The sequence below is a fragment of the Chanodichthys erythropterus genome, chromosome 3 (genome assembly GCF_024489055.1).
Source record: "Chanodichthys erythropterus isolate Z2021 chromosome 3, ASM2448905v1, whole genome shotgun sequence".
Lineage (NCBI taxonomy): Eukaryota > Metazoa > Chordata > Actinopteri > Cypriniformes > Xenocyprididae > Chanodichthys > Chanodichthys erythropterus.
Genome location: NC_090223.1, coordinates 39,110,592 through 39,126,546, shown reverse-complemented (window position 1 = coordinate 39,126,546; position 15,955 = coordinate 39,110,592). Strand labels below are relative to the sequence as shown.

The window sequence follows — 15,955 nt, the reverse complement described above, 5'->3', positions numbered from 1 at the left end:
GCCATCAGTGAAATATAGAGACAGAATAAAAGCGTCTGCCTTTGTCTTTGAAATCTCCTAAAAAACAAAAAAAACAAAACCAAAGTAACCAAACAGGCCATCTTTTGAAAGTTCATGACAGAACAAAAATCCCACCACCACTGAGATAGCATGTCCTAAGAAAACCAGCCATCAGTAAAATCTAGAGACAGAATAAAACTGACTGCTTTTGTCTTCGAAATCTCGTAAGAGAGCAAAGTAACCAAATCGGCCATCTTTTGAAAGTTCATGACAGAACAAAATCCAACCACCACTGAGATTGTGTAACCTAGAAAAAATGGCCATCACTGAAATCACATAATATCAAGAGACCAAGAGACCATCAAGAGACCTTTATCTTCGAAATCTCATAAAAAAAGCGAAGTAACCAAACGGGCCATTTTTTTAAAGTTCATGACAGAACAAAATCACACCACCACTGAGATAGCATGTCCTAAGAAAACCAGCCATCAGTAAAATCTAGAGACAGAACAAAACCGACTGCCTTTTTCTTCAAAATCTCGAAGGAGAGCAAAGTAGCCAAACGTGCCATCTTTTGAAAGTTTATGACAGAACAAAAGCCCACCACCACTGAGATTGCATAACCTAGAAAAAAAATGGGCATCACTGAAATCTCATGATATCAGAAGAAAATCCAACCACCACTGATATAGCGTGTCCTAAGAAAACCAGCCGCCCATGTCTTCGAAATCTCGTAAAAAAAAAAAACAAAGTAAACAAACGGGCCATCTTTTGTAAGTTCTGACAGAACAAAAGCCCACCACCACTGACATTGAGTGACCTAGGAAAAAAACGGGCATCGCTGAAATCTCATGATATTATGAGACCGGCCAACTTTATCTTCAAAATCTGGTAAGAGAGCTAAGTAACCAAACCGGCCATCTTTTGAAAGATCATTACAGAAGAAAATCCCACCACCACTAAGATAGCGTGCCCTAAGAAAACCGGCCATCAGTTAAATTTAAAGACAGACAAATTTTTTGACCACTTCTGTCTTTGAAATCTCGTAAAAGAGCGAAGTAACCAAACCGGCCATCTTTTGAAAGTTCATGACAGAACAAAAATCCCACCACCACTGAGATAGCATGTCCTAAGAAAACCGGCCATCAGTAAATTCTAGAGACAGAACCAAACCAATCATTTTTGTCCTTGAAATCTCGTAAGAGAGCAAAGTAACCAAACCGGCCGCCTTTTGAAAGTTCATGAAAGAACAAAATCCCACCACCACTGAGATCATGTAATCTAAAGAAAACCGGCCATCAGTAAAATCTAGAGACAGAACAAAACCAACTGCTTTTTTCTTCAAAATCTCGAAGGAGAGCAAAGTAACCAAACGTATCATCTTTTGAAAGTTTATGACAGAACAAAATCCAACCACCACTGATATAGCGTGTCCTAAGAAAACCAGCCGCCCATGTCTTCAAAATCTCGTAAAAAAAAAAAAGCAAAGTAAACAAACGGGCCATCTTTTGAAAGTTCATGACAGAACAAAAGCCCACCACCACTGAGATTGAGTGATCTAGAAAAAAAAAAAAAAAAAAAAAAAGGGCAACGCTGAAATCTCATGATATCACGAGACCGGCCAACTTTATCTTCAATATCTGGTAAGAGAGCCAAGTAACCAAACCAGCCATCTTTTGAAAGATCATGACAGAAGAAAATCCCACCACCACTGAAATAGCATGTCCTAAGAAAACCGGATATCAATGAAATCTAGAGACAGAACAAAACCGTCCGCCTTTGTCTTCGAAATCTCATAAAAAAAAGCAAAGTAACCAAACATGCCGTATTTTGAAAGTTCATGGCAGAACAAAATCCCACCACCACTGAGATAGCGTGTCCTAAGAAAACCAACCATCAGTGAAATTTTGTGATATAAGACAACCGGTTGCCTTTGTCTTTGCAATCTCATATAAAAAGCAAAGTAACCAAACTGGCTGTCTTTTGAAAGTTCATGATTGAACAAACTCCAACAACCACTGAGATCACGTAATCTAAGAAAACCGGCCATCAGTAAAATCTAGAGGCAGAACAAAACCGACCACCTTTATCTTCAAAATCTGGTAAGAGAGTGAAGTAACCAAACCGGCTGTCTTTTGAAGTTCATTACAGAACAAAAATCCCACCACCACGAAGATAGCATGCCCTAAGAAAACCGGCCATCAGTGAAATTTAAAGACAGACAAATTTTTGACCACTTTGTCTTTGAAATTTCATAAAAAAAGCAAAGTAACCAAACGGGCCGCCTTTTGAAAGTTCATGACAGAACAAAGTCCCACCACCACTGAGATCACATAACCTAAGAAAACCGGCCATCAGTGAAATCTAAAGACAGTAAAAAAATAATTGCCTTGTCTTAGAAATTTCGTAAAAAAAAAAAAAAAAGCAAAGTAACCTAACCGGCCGTCTTTTGAAAGTTCATGACAGAACAAAATCCCACCACCACTGAGAAAGCATATCCTAAGAAAACCGTCCATCAGTTAAATTTAGAAAAAAAAAGAAATTACCGCTTTTGTCTTCGAAAGCTCTTAAGAGAGCGAAGTATCCAAACTGGCTGTCTTTTAAAAGTTCATGACAGAACAAAATCACACCACCACTGAGATAGCGTTCCCTAAGAAAACCTGCCATTAGTGAAATTTAAAAACAGACAAATTTTTGACCGCTTCTGTCTTTGAAATCTCGTAAGAGAGCAAAGTAACCAAACCGTCTGTCTTTTGAAAGTTCATGACAGAAGAAAATCCCACCACCACTGAGATAGCATGTCATAAGAAAACCGACCATCAGTAAAATCTAGAAACAAAATCCCACCACCACTGAGATTGCGTAACCTAGAAAAAAATGGCCATCACTGAAATCTCATATCACGAGACCGACAACTTTATCTTCAAAATCTGGTAAGAGAGCGAAGTAACCAAACCGGCTGTCTTTTGAAAGTTCATGACAGAACTAAATCCCAACGACACTGAGATCATGTAATTTAAGAAAACCGGACATCAATTAAGTCTCATAATATCACAAGACCGACCGACTTTATCTTCAAAATCTGGTAAGAGAGCAAAGTACCGGCTGTCTTTTCAAGTTTATGACAGAACAAAATCACACCATCACTGAGATAGCGTGTCATAAGAAAACCGGCCATCAGTAAAATCTAGAGACAGAACAAAACCGGCCGCCTTTGTCTTTGAAATCTCGTAAAAAAAAAAAGCAAAGTAACCAAACCAGCCGTCTTTTGAAAGTTCATGACAGAACAAAATCCCACCACCACTGAGATAGCGTGCCCTAAGAAAACCGACCATCAGTGAAATTTAAAAACATTTTTGACCACTTCGGTCTTTGAAATCTTGTAAGAGAACAAAGTAACCACACTGGCCGTCTTTTGAAAGTTCAGAGAACAAAATTCCACCACCACTGAGAGCACGTAACCCAAGTAAACCGGCCATCAGTGAAATATAGAGACAGAATAAAAGCGTCTGCCTTTGTCTTTGAAATCTCGTAAAAAAAAAGCGAAGTAACCAAACAGGCCGTCTTTTGAAAGTTCATGACAGAACAAAATCCCACCACCACTGAGATAGCGTGTCCTAAGAAAACTCACCATCAGTGAAATTTAGAGACAAAACCCACCGCCTTTGTCTTCGAAATCTCATGAAAAAAGAAAAGTAACCAAAAACCGACCGCCTTGGTCTTTAAAATCAGGTAATAAAAAAATAAAAATAAATAAAAAATAAAAAAAACCACACCACACTGAGATAGTGTGTCCTAAGAATCCCACCACCACTCAGATTACATAACCTAACAAAACCGGCCATCAGTAAAATCTAGTGATATAAGAAAACCGGCTGCCTTTGTTTTTGTTTTTTTACGAGATTTCGAAGACAAAATAACCAAGTCGGACGTCTTTTGAAAGTTCATGAAAGAACAAAATCCCACCACCACTGAGATTGCGTGTTCTAACAAAACCGGCCATCAGTGAAATCTAGAGACAGAACAAAACCAACCTCCTTGGTCTTCGAAATCTCATGAAAAAGCAAAGTAACCAAATCGCCCGTCTTTTGAAAGTTGATGACAGAACAAAACCGGCCATCAGTGAAAACTAGGGAAAAAAGTTTGACCGCTTTTGTCTTCGAAATCTCGTAAAAAAAAAAAAGCAAAGTAACCAAACGTCTTTTGAAGAAGAAGTTGGAAGCAGCAGGGTAAGTAGATGGGCAGACGTAACCTTGTGCTAGAGCCTCTTTGATGTAATCCTCCATGGCCTTCTCCTCTGGTAATGATAGGGAGTGGATCTTTCCTTTGGGCACTGGCTCACCCGGAAGCAGGTCGATGGCACCGTCCCATGGCCGGTGTGGAGGCAGCTTGGAAGCTCTCTTAGGGCAGAAGACGTCACTGAAGGGGGCGTAACATGGTGGAATATCCATCAAACATTTCTCTACGGGGCTTTCGATGGCGGTAGCACAGACTGACAGATCTTCAGAATGTGGAGAGGATGGCACATGGAAAGCAGAGAAACAGTTCGGGAAGCAGTTGTCGCCCCACTTCAGGATCTTGTCGGTTTTCCAGGAGATGACGGGGTTGTGCTGCTCCAACCATGGGCACCCTAATAAAACGTCAGCAGTGGATTCCTCCAGAACCAGCAGATGTTGTTGCTCAACATGAAGGATTCCAACTTGAAGCTGTACAGGACCGTCAGCGTACTCTGAGGGGTCTTCCAATTATCGAGTGGACCTGGTAGATGGACGGCGTTGCAGTCGTCTTGAGGTTGAGCTGATGGCAGAGGGCGCCAGAGATGAAATTGCCGGCTGACCCAGAGTCGAGGAGGGCACTAACTGGAATGGAAACATCAGCAGCAGTAAGATTTACAATAGTGGTGAGTGGTTTCCTTTTTTATTTATCGAAGGAATAATGACACTCACCATGGGACGAGAAGGACAAATGGTAAACCACAGTACAAACACAGATTCTGGGTTAGCTGCCTCTGCCGTTTAGTGGGTGACATGAGTATTTTTGAGTATTTTCAAGTTGCATGGGTTCGTTGGCTGGTTCTTGAGGGCTGACGGATTCTGATCAGTGGAGGGATGATGTAAAGAGTGGCTGGCCCTGGTGCTCTTCGAGACACAACTGCATACGAGTTGCTCACCAATTGATGAATCCCCGGCAAGTTTCCCGAAGACTTCTTTGAAACGAGAGATGAAATTGGAGAGCAACTGTGTTATCGGATTATTCTGGGACCAAAGAGTTTCAGCCCAGCCATTTAACTGAGAAATTATAAACGCTACCTTAGTGTGGTCATTGGGGTACAGGTGCATCCACGCAACACATCCACGAGCTCTTGGAATGGATCTGGGGTGCTCATTCTGGTGTTTAGCGGTTATGGTCCGGTCTTCTGTTACAAACAGAATGGACAGACACACTGGAATGCAGGTAACGGGTGTTTATTGAACAACCAGATGAGTGAAACAACAGTGCAAGTAAGTGAATGGGGAATTGCAGGTGACTGGTAATGATAACTGACTGATACGGTCCTTTTCCTTTGCAGATGTAGCGGATATGGAGATTGGCTGGAGCAGAGAAGACACAGTACATGCTACAAAGTACACAGTACTCTATACATGATACCCTTGGGAGATATCATTAGGAAGCATGGCGTTAGTTTTCATTGTTACACTGATGATACTCAGCTCTATATTTCTTCGCGCCCTGATGAAACTTACCAGTTCACAAAATTAAAGGAATGCATAGCTGATATAAAAATAATGGATGACCAGTAATTTTCTACTACTAAATTCAGTAAAAACAAGGATTCTAATTTTTGGACCAAAAACTTCTTGAATGAATGAATGAGGCATTTATATAGCGCTTTCATATGTACTACTGTGCACCCAAAGTGCTTTACAATCATATCAGGGTCTCTCCTCATCCACCACCAGTGTGCAGCATCCACTTGGATGATGTGACGGCAGCCACAGTACAACGGCGCCAGTACGCTCACCACACACCAGCTGAAGGTGGAGAGGAGAGACAGTGAAAGAGCCCATTCAATGCATGGGGATTATTAGGAGGCCATGATTGGTATGGGCCTACGGAGGGAATTTGGCCAGGACACCGGGGTTACACCCCTACTCTTTACGAGACGTGCCATGGGATTTTTAATGACCACAGAGTCAGGACCTCGGTTTAACATCTCATCCGAAGGACGGTGCTTGTTACAGTACAGTGTCCCCATCACTATACTGGGGCGTTAGGACCCACACAGACCACAGGGTGAGCACCCCCTGCTGGCCTCACTAACACCTCTTCCAGCAGCTACCTGGTTTTCCCAGGAGTAACCAGGCTCAGCCCTGCTTAGCTTCAGTGGGCAACCAGTCTTGGGCTACAGGGTGATATGGCTGCTGACATGTAATTCTTCATGTAATAACTTAGAATACTGTCTAACACTTGATGGCTGCTCTGTTAAGTCTTCGTCGTCAGTTAGGAACCTGGGTGTGCTCTTTGATACCAATCTTTCATTTGAAGGCCATGTTAATAGCATCTGTAAAACTGCATTCTTCCATCTTAAAAATATACCTAAACTACGACATATGCTCTCAATGAAAAATGCAGAACAGTTAGTTCATGCGTTCATGACCTCAAAGTTAGATTACTGTAACTCTTTACTAGGTGGTTGTTCTGCTCGCCTGATAAATAAACTACAGCTCGTACAAAATGCAGCAGCTAGAGTTCTTACTAGAACTAGGAAGTATGACCATATTATCCCAGCCTGGAACCGGGAACACTTTCTATAACATGAGATGTACTCTTTAAATCAGAAGAAGAATGGCATCTACGCTAATATTAGTCTTTCTGTTTATCCCAAGGTTTACCATAGTCAACCGGATCCGGGCTGTATCCAGATGGGACTGAGGACCGGCGCCTTGACGCGACCACAACGTAGCCCTGAAGTATCAGCAGAGATTGAGTCAACTGGATCATCCATTGTGAAGGCCTCATCGACACGACAACCAGTGGCACAGCTCCTCAACAGACCATCCATACCGGCGTGATGAATATGATCCTCAACTGGATGGAACTGAAATAAATACTTTGAATGTTGCGATCCTATCGGACTTATGATAGCAACCTGAGTCGTAACAAAGCACTGTTCTTCCAGAGGAGAACTGGCCCCTGACTAAGCCTGGTGTCACAGACACGCCAGGCTCCACAGTCACACAGACACAGTGGATCGCTTAGAGAACCTTTAAGGACTTCATCGAAGTTACTCACCTGTCTCCAGTGTCTTCCTCATCTCCCAGTGTCCTCCTCATCTCCAGTGAATCTCTCTGTGTCTGTCCTGCTTCACGTCTGCCTGCTCTCCACGGTACTTGCAAATAACAAGACAAATATCAGCTCAACGATCACATCTGCCAAGAACTTCACCAGCTATCACTCACCTGCACTCTGCTTACATTCTGGTTGTTCAATAAACTCACTTATATTCCATCTCCGTCCCCTTCTGTATTATAACACCTGGTTTCTCCCAAGGTTTTTTTTTCTCCATTTTAACACCTATTTGCCACCTGATGTCACCTGTTGGAGTTTGGGTTCCTTGCCGCTGTCGCCGTTGGCTTGCTTAGTTGGGGACACTTGACATTTAACTTGACATTTGATATTCAACGGTGCTTTGATCTGCCTGCATTAACACTATTCTTTAAGAGCTGCTGTCCATCCAAAATTATATGCCAGTTATTACTGTAAAGCTGCTTTGACAATTTGCATTGTAAAAAGCGTTATATAAATAAAGGTGACTTGACACAGGAGAACTCACACAAGACGTGGAACAACGAAGTAGACTTGGGAACACGCTGGGGACAGGTTGGAGGAGTCCTTAAGGTGAACATGAAGGTAAGTCTTGATGCTAACAAGACCAGACAGTGAGTGTGTGTGTCTTCAGTAGTGCCATTGATTGCTGTGCTGATGAGGTGCAGGTGTGTGTGCTCAGTATTCGGGTGAAGGAGTGCGCTGTGATTGGGTGATGGTGGAGCCTGGCGTGTCTGTGACACATGTGGCCCAGATCATCATACCACTCTGTCTGTTTCTCCACTTTCACTTGTCATGCAAACTGGACATAATTTCCTAGTTGGTTTGAAGGCCATTAGAGAAAAGGCAAGATTTGCCCTTGAAATGGAAGGATATAATTTCAGGAAGCTGTCTGATATCAGACAAAGAACATGCAATTGGATACATGATGTTAAATTCACGTTCCTGGAAGATGCTTTTAAACTGAAGAGAAGGCGTATATGTTTGCCTTCTGGATTCACAAAGATAAATGTTATTTTTTATTAGTGTTGATGGTGCTTTATGCTTGTTATGGGCGTTTGTTTTTCTCTTTTAAATCTAATTATCAAAATGTAAAATAAAAAAAGTACAAATAATCCAAACAAACATCACATAAATACATTTCCTTTATTATGTTTGAGTAAAATTAGTAAAATTGTTATGCAGTTTATTACTCCTGAATGGTGAGTCACTTTGATGACAATGAAAGCAGGTAAAGAATAACATGGCTGTCTTTTATTCTTACAGTAATGCTTTTTAAAGAAATTTAGTGTGCTTAATTCCCTTCTTGAAGTGTCTGCAGAAAAAAAAAAAAAAAAAAAAAAAAACTTGTGCATTTGGTGTTGTTACAGTACAGATGGCTCGGAGACAGAAGATCACAATTAAGGTGTTTATTTGACACAAGCAGAGAGATGGTCAAACACAGGTGAGTATGAGGTGCAATAATCAGAGTGATAGGTGGATGAATGGTAATACTGTCCTTTTGTGGTTGCAGGGTGAAGTCTGGTGCAGGTCGCTGGAGACACTGGAAGACACTCACACACTGAGGTCACACACGAGGGATCGCTGGAGACATGTAAGTAGCATGGGCGTCCTTGAGGTAAGCATACAGGAAGAGTCCTAGTTGCAAACATCACCGGACTGTGTGTGTCTTAAGTACTGGTGTTGATGGGTGAGAAGATGAGGTGCAGGTGTGCGTGATCAGTACTCAGGAGATGGGGTGCGCTATGATTGGTGGACGTTGGAGCCTGGCGTGTCTGTGACAGGTGTGAAATTTAGAAACAATTTTAACTGAGCACTCACAACTATTTTAGCAAATCAGAGCTGTGTGGGGTCTTAGTGAAGAAAATGAGTACATCATGAAACAATAAAAATATATTATGCATATTACAATACATTATTATTGGTCTGTATATAGTATATAGTACTGCATTATGGAACTCTTGAGGTTTCTTCAGGCTCTTTTCCATACAAAAACAACCTGCCTATCCCCCGGTTTCACAGACAAGATTTAAGCCTATAGTTCTAGACTTAAATGCATGTTTGAGCTGTTTTAACTGAAAGCAACTTGAACTGACATACTTTAAAATGTGTCAGTGTGCCATTGTTTTGTCTCAAGATATAGACCAGTAATGATTTTTTTTTCTAAAGCACATTTATAAAAGCTACTTAAATGCCCTAAATAATTGATCTAAAGTCTAACCAGGCCAAAATGTTCCGCCTATAGGCATAACTGGTGCTGAATATCCTTTAAAATGTACAATCATAATCTATGTTCCTGGTTTTCAAGAGTTACTGTAAAAAAAATAATAATAATAAAAAAAATACTCAAAGTGTCAGTTAATCTGAGCTCAAGTCTCATTTTGTCCGGAAGGTGGCGATATCTGTGTTTTCACTTCTCGTAAACAGACACCACAGATGTAGACGGAGCTGTAACTGATTGGCTCTTAGGTGTCTGTTTTGGTTTTTGGTGAATAGTCAGTGCAGAGTCTGTTTGTTAATAAGATGTCTTTTGAAATATAATACAACACAGCATTAGCGAAACAATAACCATAAAACAACCTCTTTGATAAAAGCCATTAGAAAAGTATACAATCGGTAGATAACTTGAATGTTGATCCCGAAACACGATGGTGTTCATATGTTGTGCATATAACTGTAAAAACACTGCTGCGAGGAACAAGAGCGTCTCATTCCACAAGTAAGAGCAAAGCTTTCACTTATTAGGGTTATATTTAAAAGTTCTTGAAGGTATGTAATTAAGTTCGTGTTCTCGTATTTGTTTTATTTCAGATTCCCGCTGAAAGATCCCAACTTACTGAAAAAGTGGCTTAAAAATTTAAGATGGAAAGACTGGAAACCTGTTCCCAGTAGTAAAATTTGCTCTATCCACTTTGAAAAGAAGTGTTTTATTGTAGAGGGAAAGAGAACAAGACTTCATTCATGGGCTGTGCCGACCATCTTTTCATTCCCAAACCGTTATCTAGAAAGAAAGGTGTGTGAAACTTTTTTAAAAACTTAAAGTGAACATGAACATGTGTTTTTAATGTTGTACAGTGTCTTGTTTCATGTCACTGGTCACTCACTTTTAGGTTTTTCACTAGTTTAAATCATAAAGGTACATGTATTTCATGATATAAGCAATTCTTAAACTCTGGGTTTAGAATAATTATAAGATATTAGCATAATTTAGGTTTAAATTAAAGCAGGTTAGAATAGTTGTTGTTTAATTATAGTATGTTACACCAACACAGGACACTGGCTTGAAATTTCATGTCAACTATCCATTAAAATGTCTTTCTATGTTACATTTTATTTTTTTTTTACTTTCTGGTTTCTCCCATACAGGTTCAAATCAACCCCAGAAGCAGAAGAGCTTTGGTGAGTTATGCAACCTTCTTTATTTGCATTTTGCACTATTAATTGTTTCTTTGAATTACATGTGAATGTATGTTTTTACAGAGAAATTACAATTTTAGAAATCATTTTATGAAATTAATGTTTTAATGTGAAATTATACATTGAAAATATGAAACCATAAATTATAAAATATATGACAAAGTTTAAAGGGTTAGTTCACCCAAAAATGAAAATTCTGTCATTTATTACTCACCCTCATGTCGTTCCAAACCCGTAAGACCTTCGTTAATCTTCAGAACACAAATTAAGATATTTTATTTGAAATCCGATGGCTCAGTGAGGCCTGCATAGCCAACAATGACATTTCCTCTCTCAAGATCCATAAAGGTACTAAAAACATATTTAAATCAGTTCATGTGAGTACAGTGGTTCAATATTAATATTATAAAGTGACGAGAATATTTTTTGTACGCCAAAAAAAAAACTAAATAACGACTTATTTAGTGATGGCCGATTTCACAACACTGCTTCATGAAGCATCGGAGCATAAATGAATCAGTGTATCGAATCATGATTCTGTGTCAAACTGACAACTGCTGAAATCACGTGACTTTGGCTCTCCGAATCATGATTCGACACACTGATTCATTTGTGCTCCGAAGCTTCCTGAAGCAGTGCTTTGAAATCGGCCATCACTAAATAAGTCGTTATTTTGTTTTTTTTGGCGCACCAAAAATATTTTCGTCGCTTTATAATATTAATATTGAACCACTGTACTCACATAAACTGATTTAAACATGTTTTTAGTACATTAATGGATCTTGAGAGAGGAAATGTCATTGCTCCCTATGAAGGCCTCACAGAGCCATCGGATTTCATCAAAAATATCTTAATTTGAGTTCAAAAGATTAACGAAGGTCTTACGGGTGTGGAACGGCATGAGGGTGAGTAATAAATGAACTAACCCTTTAAGCCCGCACTGATGCTGCGTCATTTACACTGAAGTGGGTCAGAACTGCACATGTTAGTATGGCTTTCATTCAGCATCTTTACACCAAATTTGAAGGCAGCTCAGAGCATTCTTAACTCACCTGAGTATAGATTAGTGATGCAACTACTACACTTCTTTTTTTATTATACAAATGTGCCATTAAAATGTCTTCAGTATAAAGCCATGTAGACACTGGTTCATTAGTTAATTGAGATTGAAACCATTAAATTCTATGTGAGTCCGAATCAATGGTTCAAAGTAAAAAAATTGCTACAGTTTTGAAGCAGTGTTTTGAATGCACCCATCACTAGTATAGATGCCTTTTGACTGCCTTCTTTATTAATGATGACAAAATTTTCCTCTTTGCTGTCTTTTGCTTGCAGTTGAAGGGAAAAGTTGGTGACTCAAAATCCTCCCTTCAAGCAGCACCTGATATGACAGCAGAAACCCCGCAGACGTCTGACTCAGAAAAGCCTGAGCACAGAACTACAGACATGAGTTTACACCCGAACAATACAGAAAGTAATTCCAGCCAGATGAGAGCAGACCCACAGAGTGTTTACACACAGCAGCTGACTGAAACAGAAAAAAGGTCTGCAGCTGCTCATCAGATGCATGCAACCTGTGTTGATGTTATTCTGTTTCAATTGTTATTCTTTTCATTTGCTTGTTCAGCCCACCATGGACCATCATGGGTGATGAAGCTCTGGACAGAAGCATGACTATACCCAGTTTCTTTCACAGTGGATACTGTTTGCCCAATGTAATGAACATTTTCAAAATTATTTTTCATATAAAAAAACTTAATAAAGACAATTAAGACTTTTTTTACATTCCTGTGCACAAAAAATGTAACATATGTCTGTTGTTTTTTCATTCAGAACATTCGCTGGACTGGAGATGATGAATTAAATATTGTAAGTAATCATGGTGTACAGTTGAATACATTTCAAGACTTAATTATGCATTTCCTATTATTTCTTAATCAGATGCCTCATGTGGCTTATGGCGTTCTTGGACAAACAAAACCACACTTAATCGAGGTAAGGCTGTTTACGGCAGAAATGCAGTGCAACTTTTATCATAAAATGGTATCTGCTTGTAGCTAAGATTACATCAGGAAGATTTAATTTGGGTAAGTCCTCTGGGGAATTGCATTTTTATGAAAGATGATGACAAGATAATCAGATATTGTCTTGCGTCATGCTGTGCTGTAGATAGTGAGAATGACAACAACCCTTCTGGATTGAATGCATTTTGTGTGTGTGTGTAAAACAGCCATTTCTGGAGCTAAATTTTCTACATGATACATGATTCATAATTTGAGAGTTGTAATCATCTTTCTAATTCTAGGAGAGTAAAGTCTACACCACAACTGTAACGATAACAACACTGAGGAGTGCTAATTGTTCAAAACACTTTCAAAATTATTTTTCCATGAACGGGATGAAGCTGATGAATGAAAAAACCATTTAAAGTAGCAGACAGCATAACTGCAGTATTGTCCCTTGATGTAGATGCCAGTATAGTAATTGTTATAGTTATATTTGTTTGTGTTTGGGCCTTTATAGGTAGTATAGAAGAAAATAAGAACATTTTAAACTGTAGCTGAATAAGAAATTTTTAACCTTTCTCTCAGGTTAAAGAGAGGTGGGAATGGCTTGGGCTGGATGTTAGAGGCCCGTTCTCTCCGACAGTAGACAAGCACACGCACATCATGACTCTGACGGACTACCATTCCAAATGGGTGGAAGCTTTTCCTCTGACTCAGAAACTCAGTCAGGATGTGGCCCAGTGTCTTGCTGAAGTCATCAGTCAGCAAGGATACCCTCTCGGAATTCTCTCCCGGCTTCCCAGGCGGATCCTCTTGGACGTAAGAGACACATAGACTTCAGCTCAGTAAGATTTAAAGAAAAATAAGATTTTAATACTTGTTATTCAGCAAGGGTGCATTAAATTAATCAAACGTGACAGTAAAGACTTTTACATTGTTACAAGAAAAATCTATTTAAATCTGATAAATGCTGTTCTTTTGATCTTTCTGTTTATCAAAGAATCCTGAAAAGAACTGATCAAAGTTTCCATAAAAATATTAAGCAGCACAACTGCATATTTGAATGATCACTTTGCATCACAGGAATAAATTATTGGAATCACTGGAAAACATTTTAAAATCTTTAAAAAATAATAATAAAAAAAGTTATTAATATTTCACAGTAATACTGTTTTTAGTGTATTTTAAAAAGAAATGCAGCTTTGTTGAACATTAGAGACTTCTGTCAGAAAATGTAAAAAATCTAAACCCCTAGTGTGTATCTAGGAATTCCTTTATCAGTCATTTGTTTTGGAAAAGCAGTTGAGTTTCATATCATTGATTAATGGTTCTCATTTTCCCTCTTTCTCTCTGATAGATTAACCGTGAGTTGAAGAAACGGCTGCGATTGAATGCAAACGCCTTGGTGATACACCACCGTCAAACTGGTTACATGGACTTGGTCACTGAATCACTTCTTAATGAGTACAGCATCACTATTGAATTATTTTGAACTTGAGAAATGTATCCAATATGTGATGTGACTTGATTTAACAGTATTATTTGCTTCTTAAAGGGTTAGTTCACCCAAAAATTAAATTTTTTCATTAATTACTCACCCTCATGTCATTCCAAACCCATCGTTCCAAGACCTTTGTTCATCTTCAGAACACAAATTAAGATATTTTTGATGAAATCGGAGAGGATTTTTATCCAAAGAAAGCAACGTTATTACTACATTCAAGGTCCAGAAAAGTATTCTTGTGGCTTCATAACATTAAAGGTGAACCACTGTAGTCATGTTGACTATTTTAACAACGTCTTTACTACTTTTCTGGACCTTGAATGTGGTAATTACGTTGCTTTCTATGGGGGATAAAAAACATCTGATCTCAACATTTCATCAAAAACAGAAACAGAACAGAAATGTCATTTTTGGGTGAACTAACCCTTTAGCAGAAATGATATTTAACTATTTCATGATCAATACATTTTTTATAATGGTGGAAAAAATATATACTGTAAAAAATATATTGTTTCTACATGTCCAGCATTATTTAATGCATATTTCAGGATGCTGGATGAGCTAGTGAAGAAACACAGCAGCATCTGGCACATCCACCTCCCTGCTGCCACTCTGCGCCTCTGCTGCACGAATCACCCCACTACCAAAGAGAAACCCTTCACCCGCATGTATGCCAGTGACCCGCCATTCTCGTCATCACCCAGAGAACTGCCTGTATGTCACTCATAGTTTACAAGCTAATTTTCTTGATTTGTACTGTACTGTAAATTGACACTCTTGGCAGTTTGGTTTACTTATTCTTGTTTGATTGCTCTCTATAGTACAGTGCTACTGATATTCGCTTGAGTTCTTTTGTTATCCCAACCACTGAAGCCAATAATCTAGGAGCTGTGTCAGAAACTTAGGTAAGAGCCCTGATTAAAAATAAAATGGGATTCTGTTGTTTGATTGGGTATCATTTGTGACCATAAATTTGTTGTTGTTTTTTTTATCCTATTTTTCAGGTGCACTGCTTGGGGATCAGATTTTTTCCAAGTAAAGGAAATAAAAGTTTTGTCATGTTTATATGACCTCATGTTTTTTCATGTACATAGACTGTAAGTAGAGAAGCAAGTTTGCACTGTTGCCTTGTACAAATATTATAAAGAAATAAAATTATTTAAAAAAAAAAAAAAAAGCAGCAGTGTACTCTGTTGTCTTTTATGTCTTTTGTTTGTCCCTTTTATATTATACTGTTAGGTACAGATCTCAAATTTGATTGGCGTTTCAAGATTGATGATATAAAGTCATTGAGAAGGCATACGTTTTACTGTTTGTATCACTTTGCTTGTCTGTTTTTGTGCATTAACAACAGACTGTGAATTTTAGTGGTGGGACTTTTACAGAACAACAGATGAGTTATACAATACCCAATTAGTTAGACATTACCCACATTATATAGTTTATTTACTATATGCTTATTAGATAGATCAAAACCTTAAAAAAGTAGTTCACCTAAATATATTTTTCATCATGCATTTATTCTCCAGAACACAAAAGAACATATTTTGAAGAATGCTGGAAACCAAACAGTTTTGACTTCCACTGTATAGAAAAAAGAAAAAAAAACACTGAGACTTTTATCAAAATATCTTCTTTTATGTTCCACAGAAGAAAAGGTTATACAGACTTGAAACGACATGAGGTTGAGGAAATAATGACA

At 38.7% G+C, this 15,955-nt stretch overlaps 1 protein-coding gene across 3 annotated transcripts; it reads left to right on the top strand.

Annotated features, from left to right (window-relative positions):
• The first annotated feature begins 9,775 nt into the window (after positions 1 to 9,775).
• zgc:163143 (uncharacterized protein LOC795946 homolog) lies at positions 9,776 to 15,512 on the top strand. Of its 3 annotated transcripts, XM_067375235.1 has the most exons (12): positions 9,776 to 10,045; positions 10,138 to 10,339; positions 10,693 to 10,725; positions 12,079 to 12,287; positions 12,371 to 12,458; positions 12,577 to 12,612; positions 12,685 to 12,738; positions 13,335 to 13,568; positions 14,107 to 14,213; positions 14,802 to 14,967; positions 15,075 to 15,158; positions 15,258 to 15,512. In XM_067375235.1, the coding sequence occupies exons 1-11, from the start codon at positions 9,975 to 9,977 to the stop codon at positions 15,156 to 15,158; spliced, it is 1,284 nt and encodes a 427-aa protein (XP_067231336.1). In that variant the 5' UTR covers positions 9,776 to 9,974; the 3' UTR covers positions 15,258 to 15,512. The 3 variants fall into 3 exon arrangements, with proteins under 3 accessions (XP_067231336.1, XP_067231330.1, XP_067231345.1); XM_067375229.1 differs by having other exon boundaries at positions 12,577 to 12,738; positions 15,258 to 15,510; XM_067375244.1 differs by lacking the exons at positions 15,075 to 15,158; positions 15,258 to 15,512 and having other exon boundaries at positions 12,577 to 12,738; positions 14,780 to 14,902.
• The last annotated feature ends 443 nt before the right edge of the window (positions 15,513 to 15,955 follow it).

Coding starts and splice junctions, on each gene's coding strand:
- zgc:163143 (XM_067375229.1), top strand. CDS start 9,975: ATGGTGTTCATATGTTGTGCATATAACTGTAAAAACACTGCTGCGAGG. Junction 10,046..10,137: donor AAGAGCGTCTCATTCCACAA/GTAAGAGCAAAG, acceptor GTTTTATTTCAG/ATTCCCGCTGAAAGATCCCA. Junction 12,288..12,370: donor CTGACTGAAACAGAAAAAAG/GTCTGCAGCTGC, acceptor TTGCTTGTTCAG/CCCACCATGGACCATCATGG.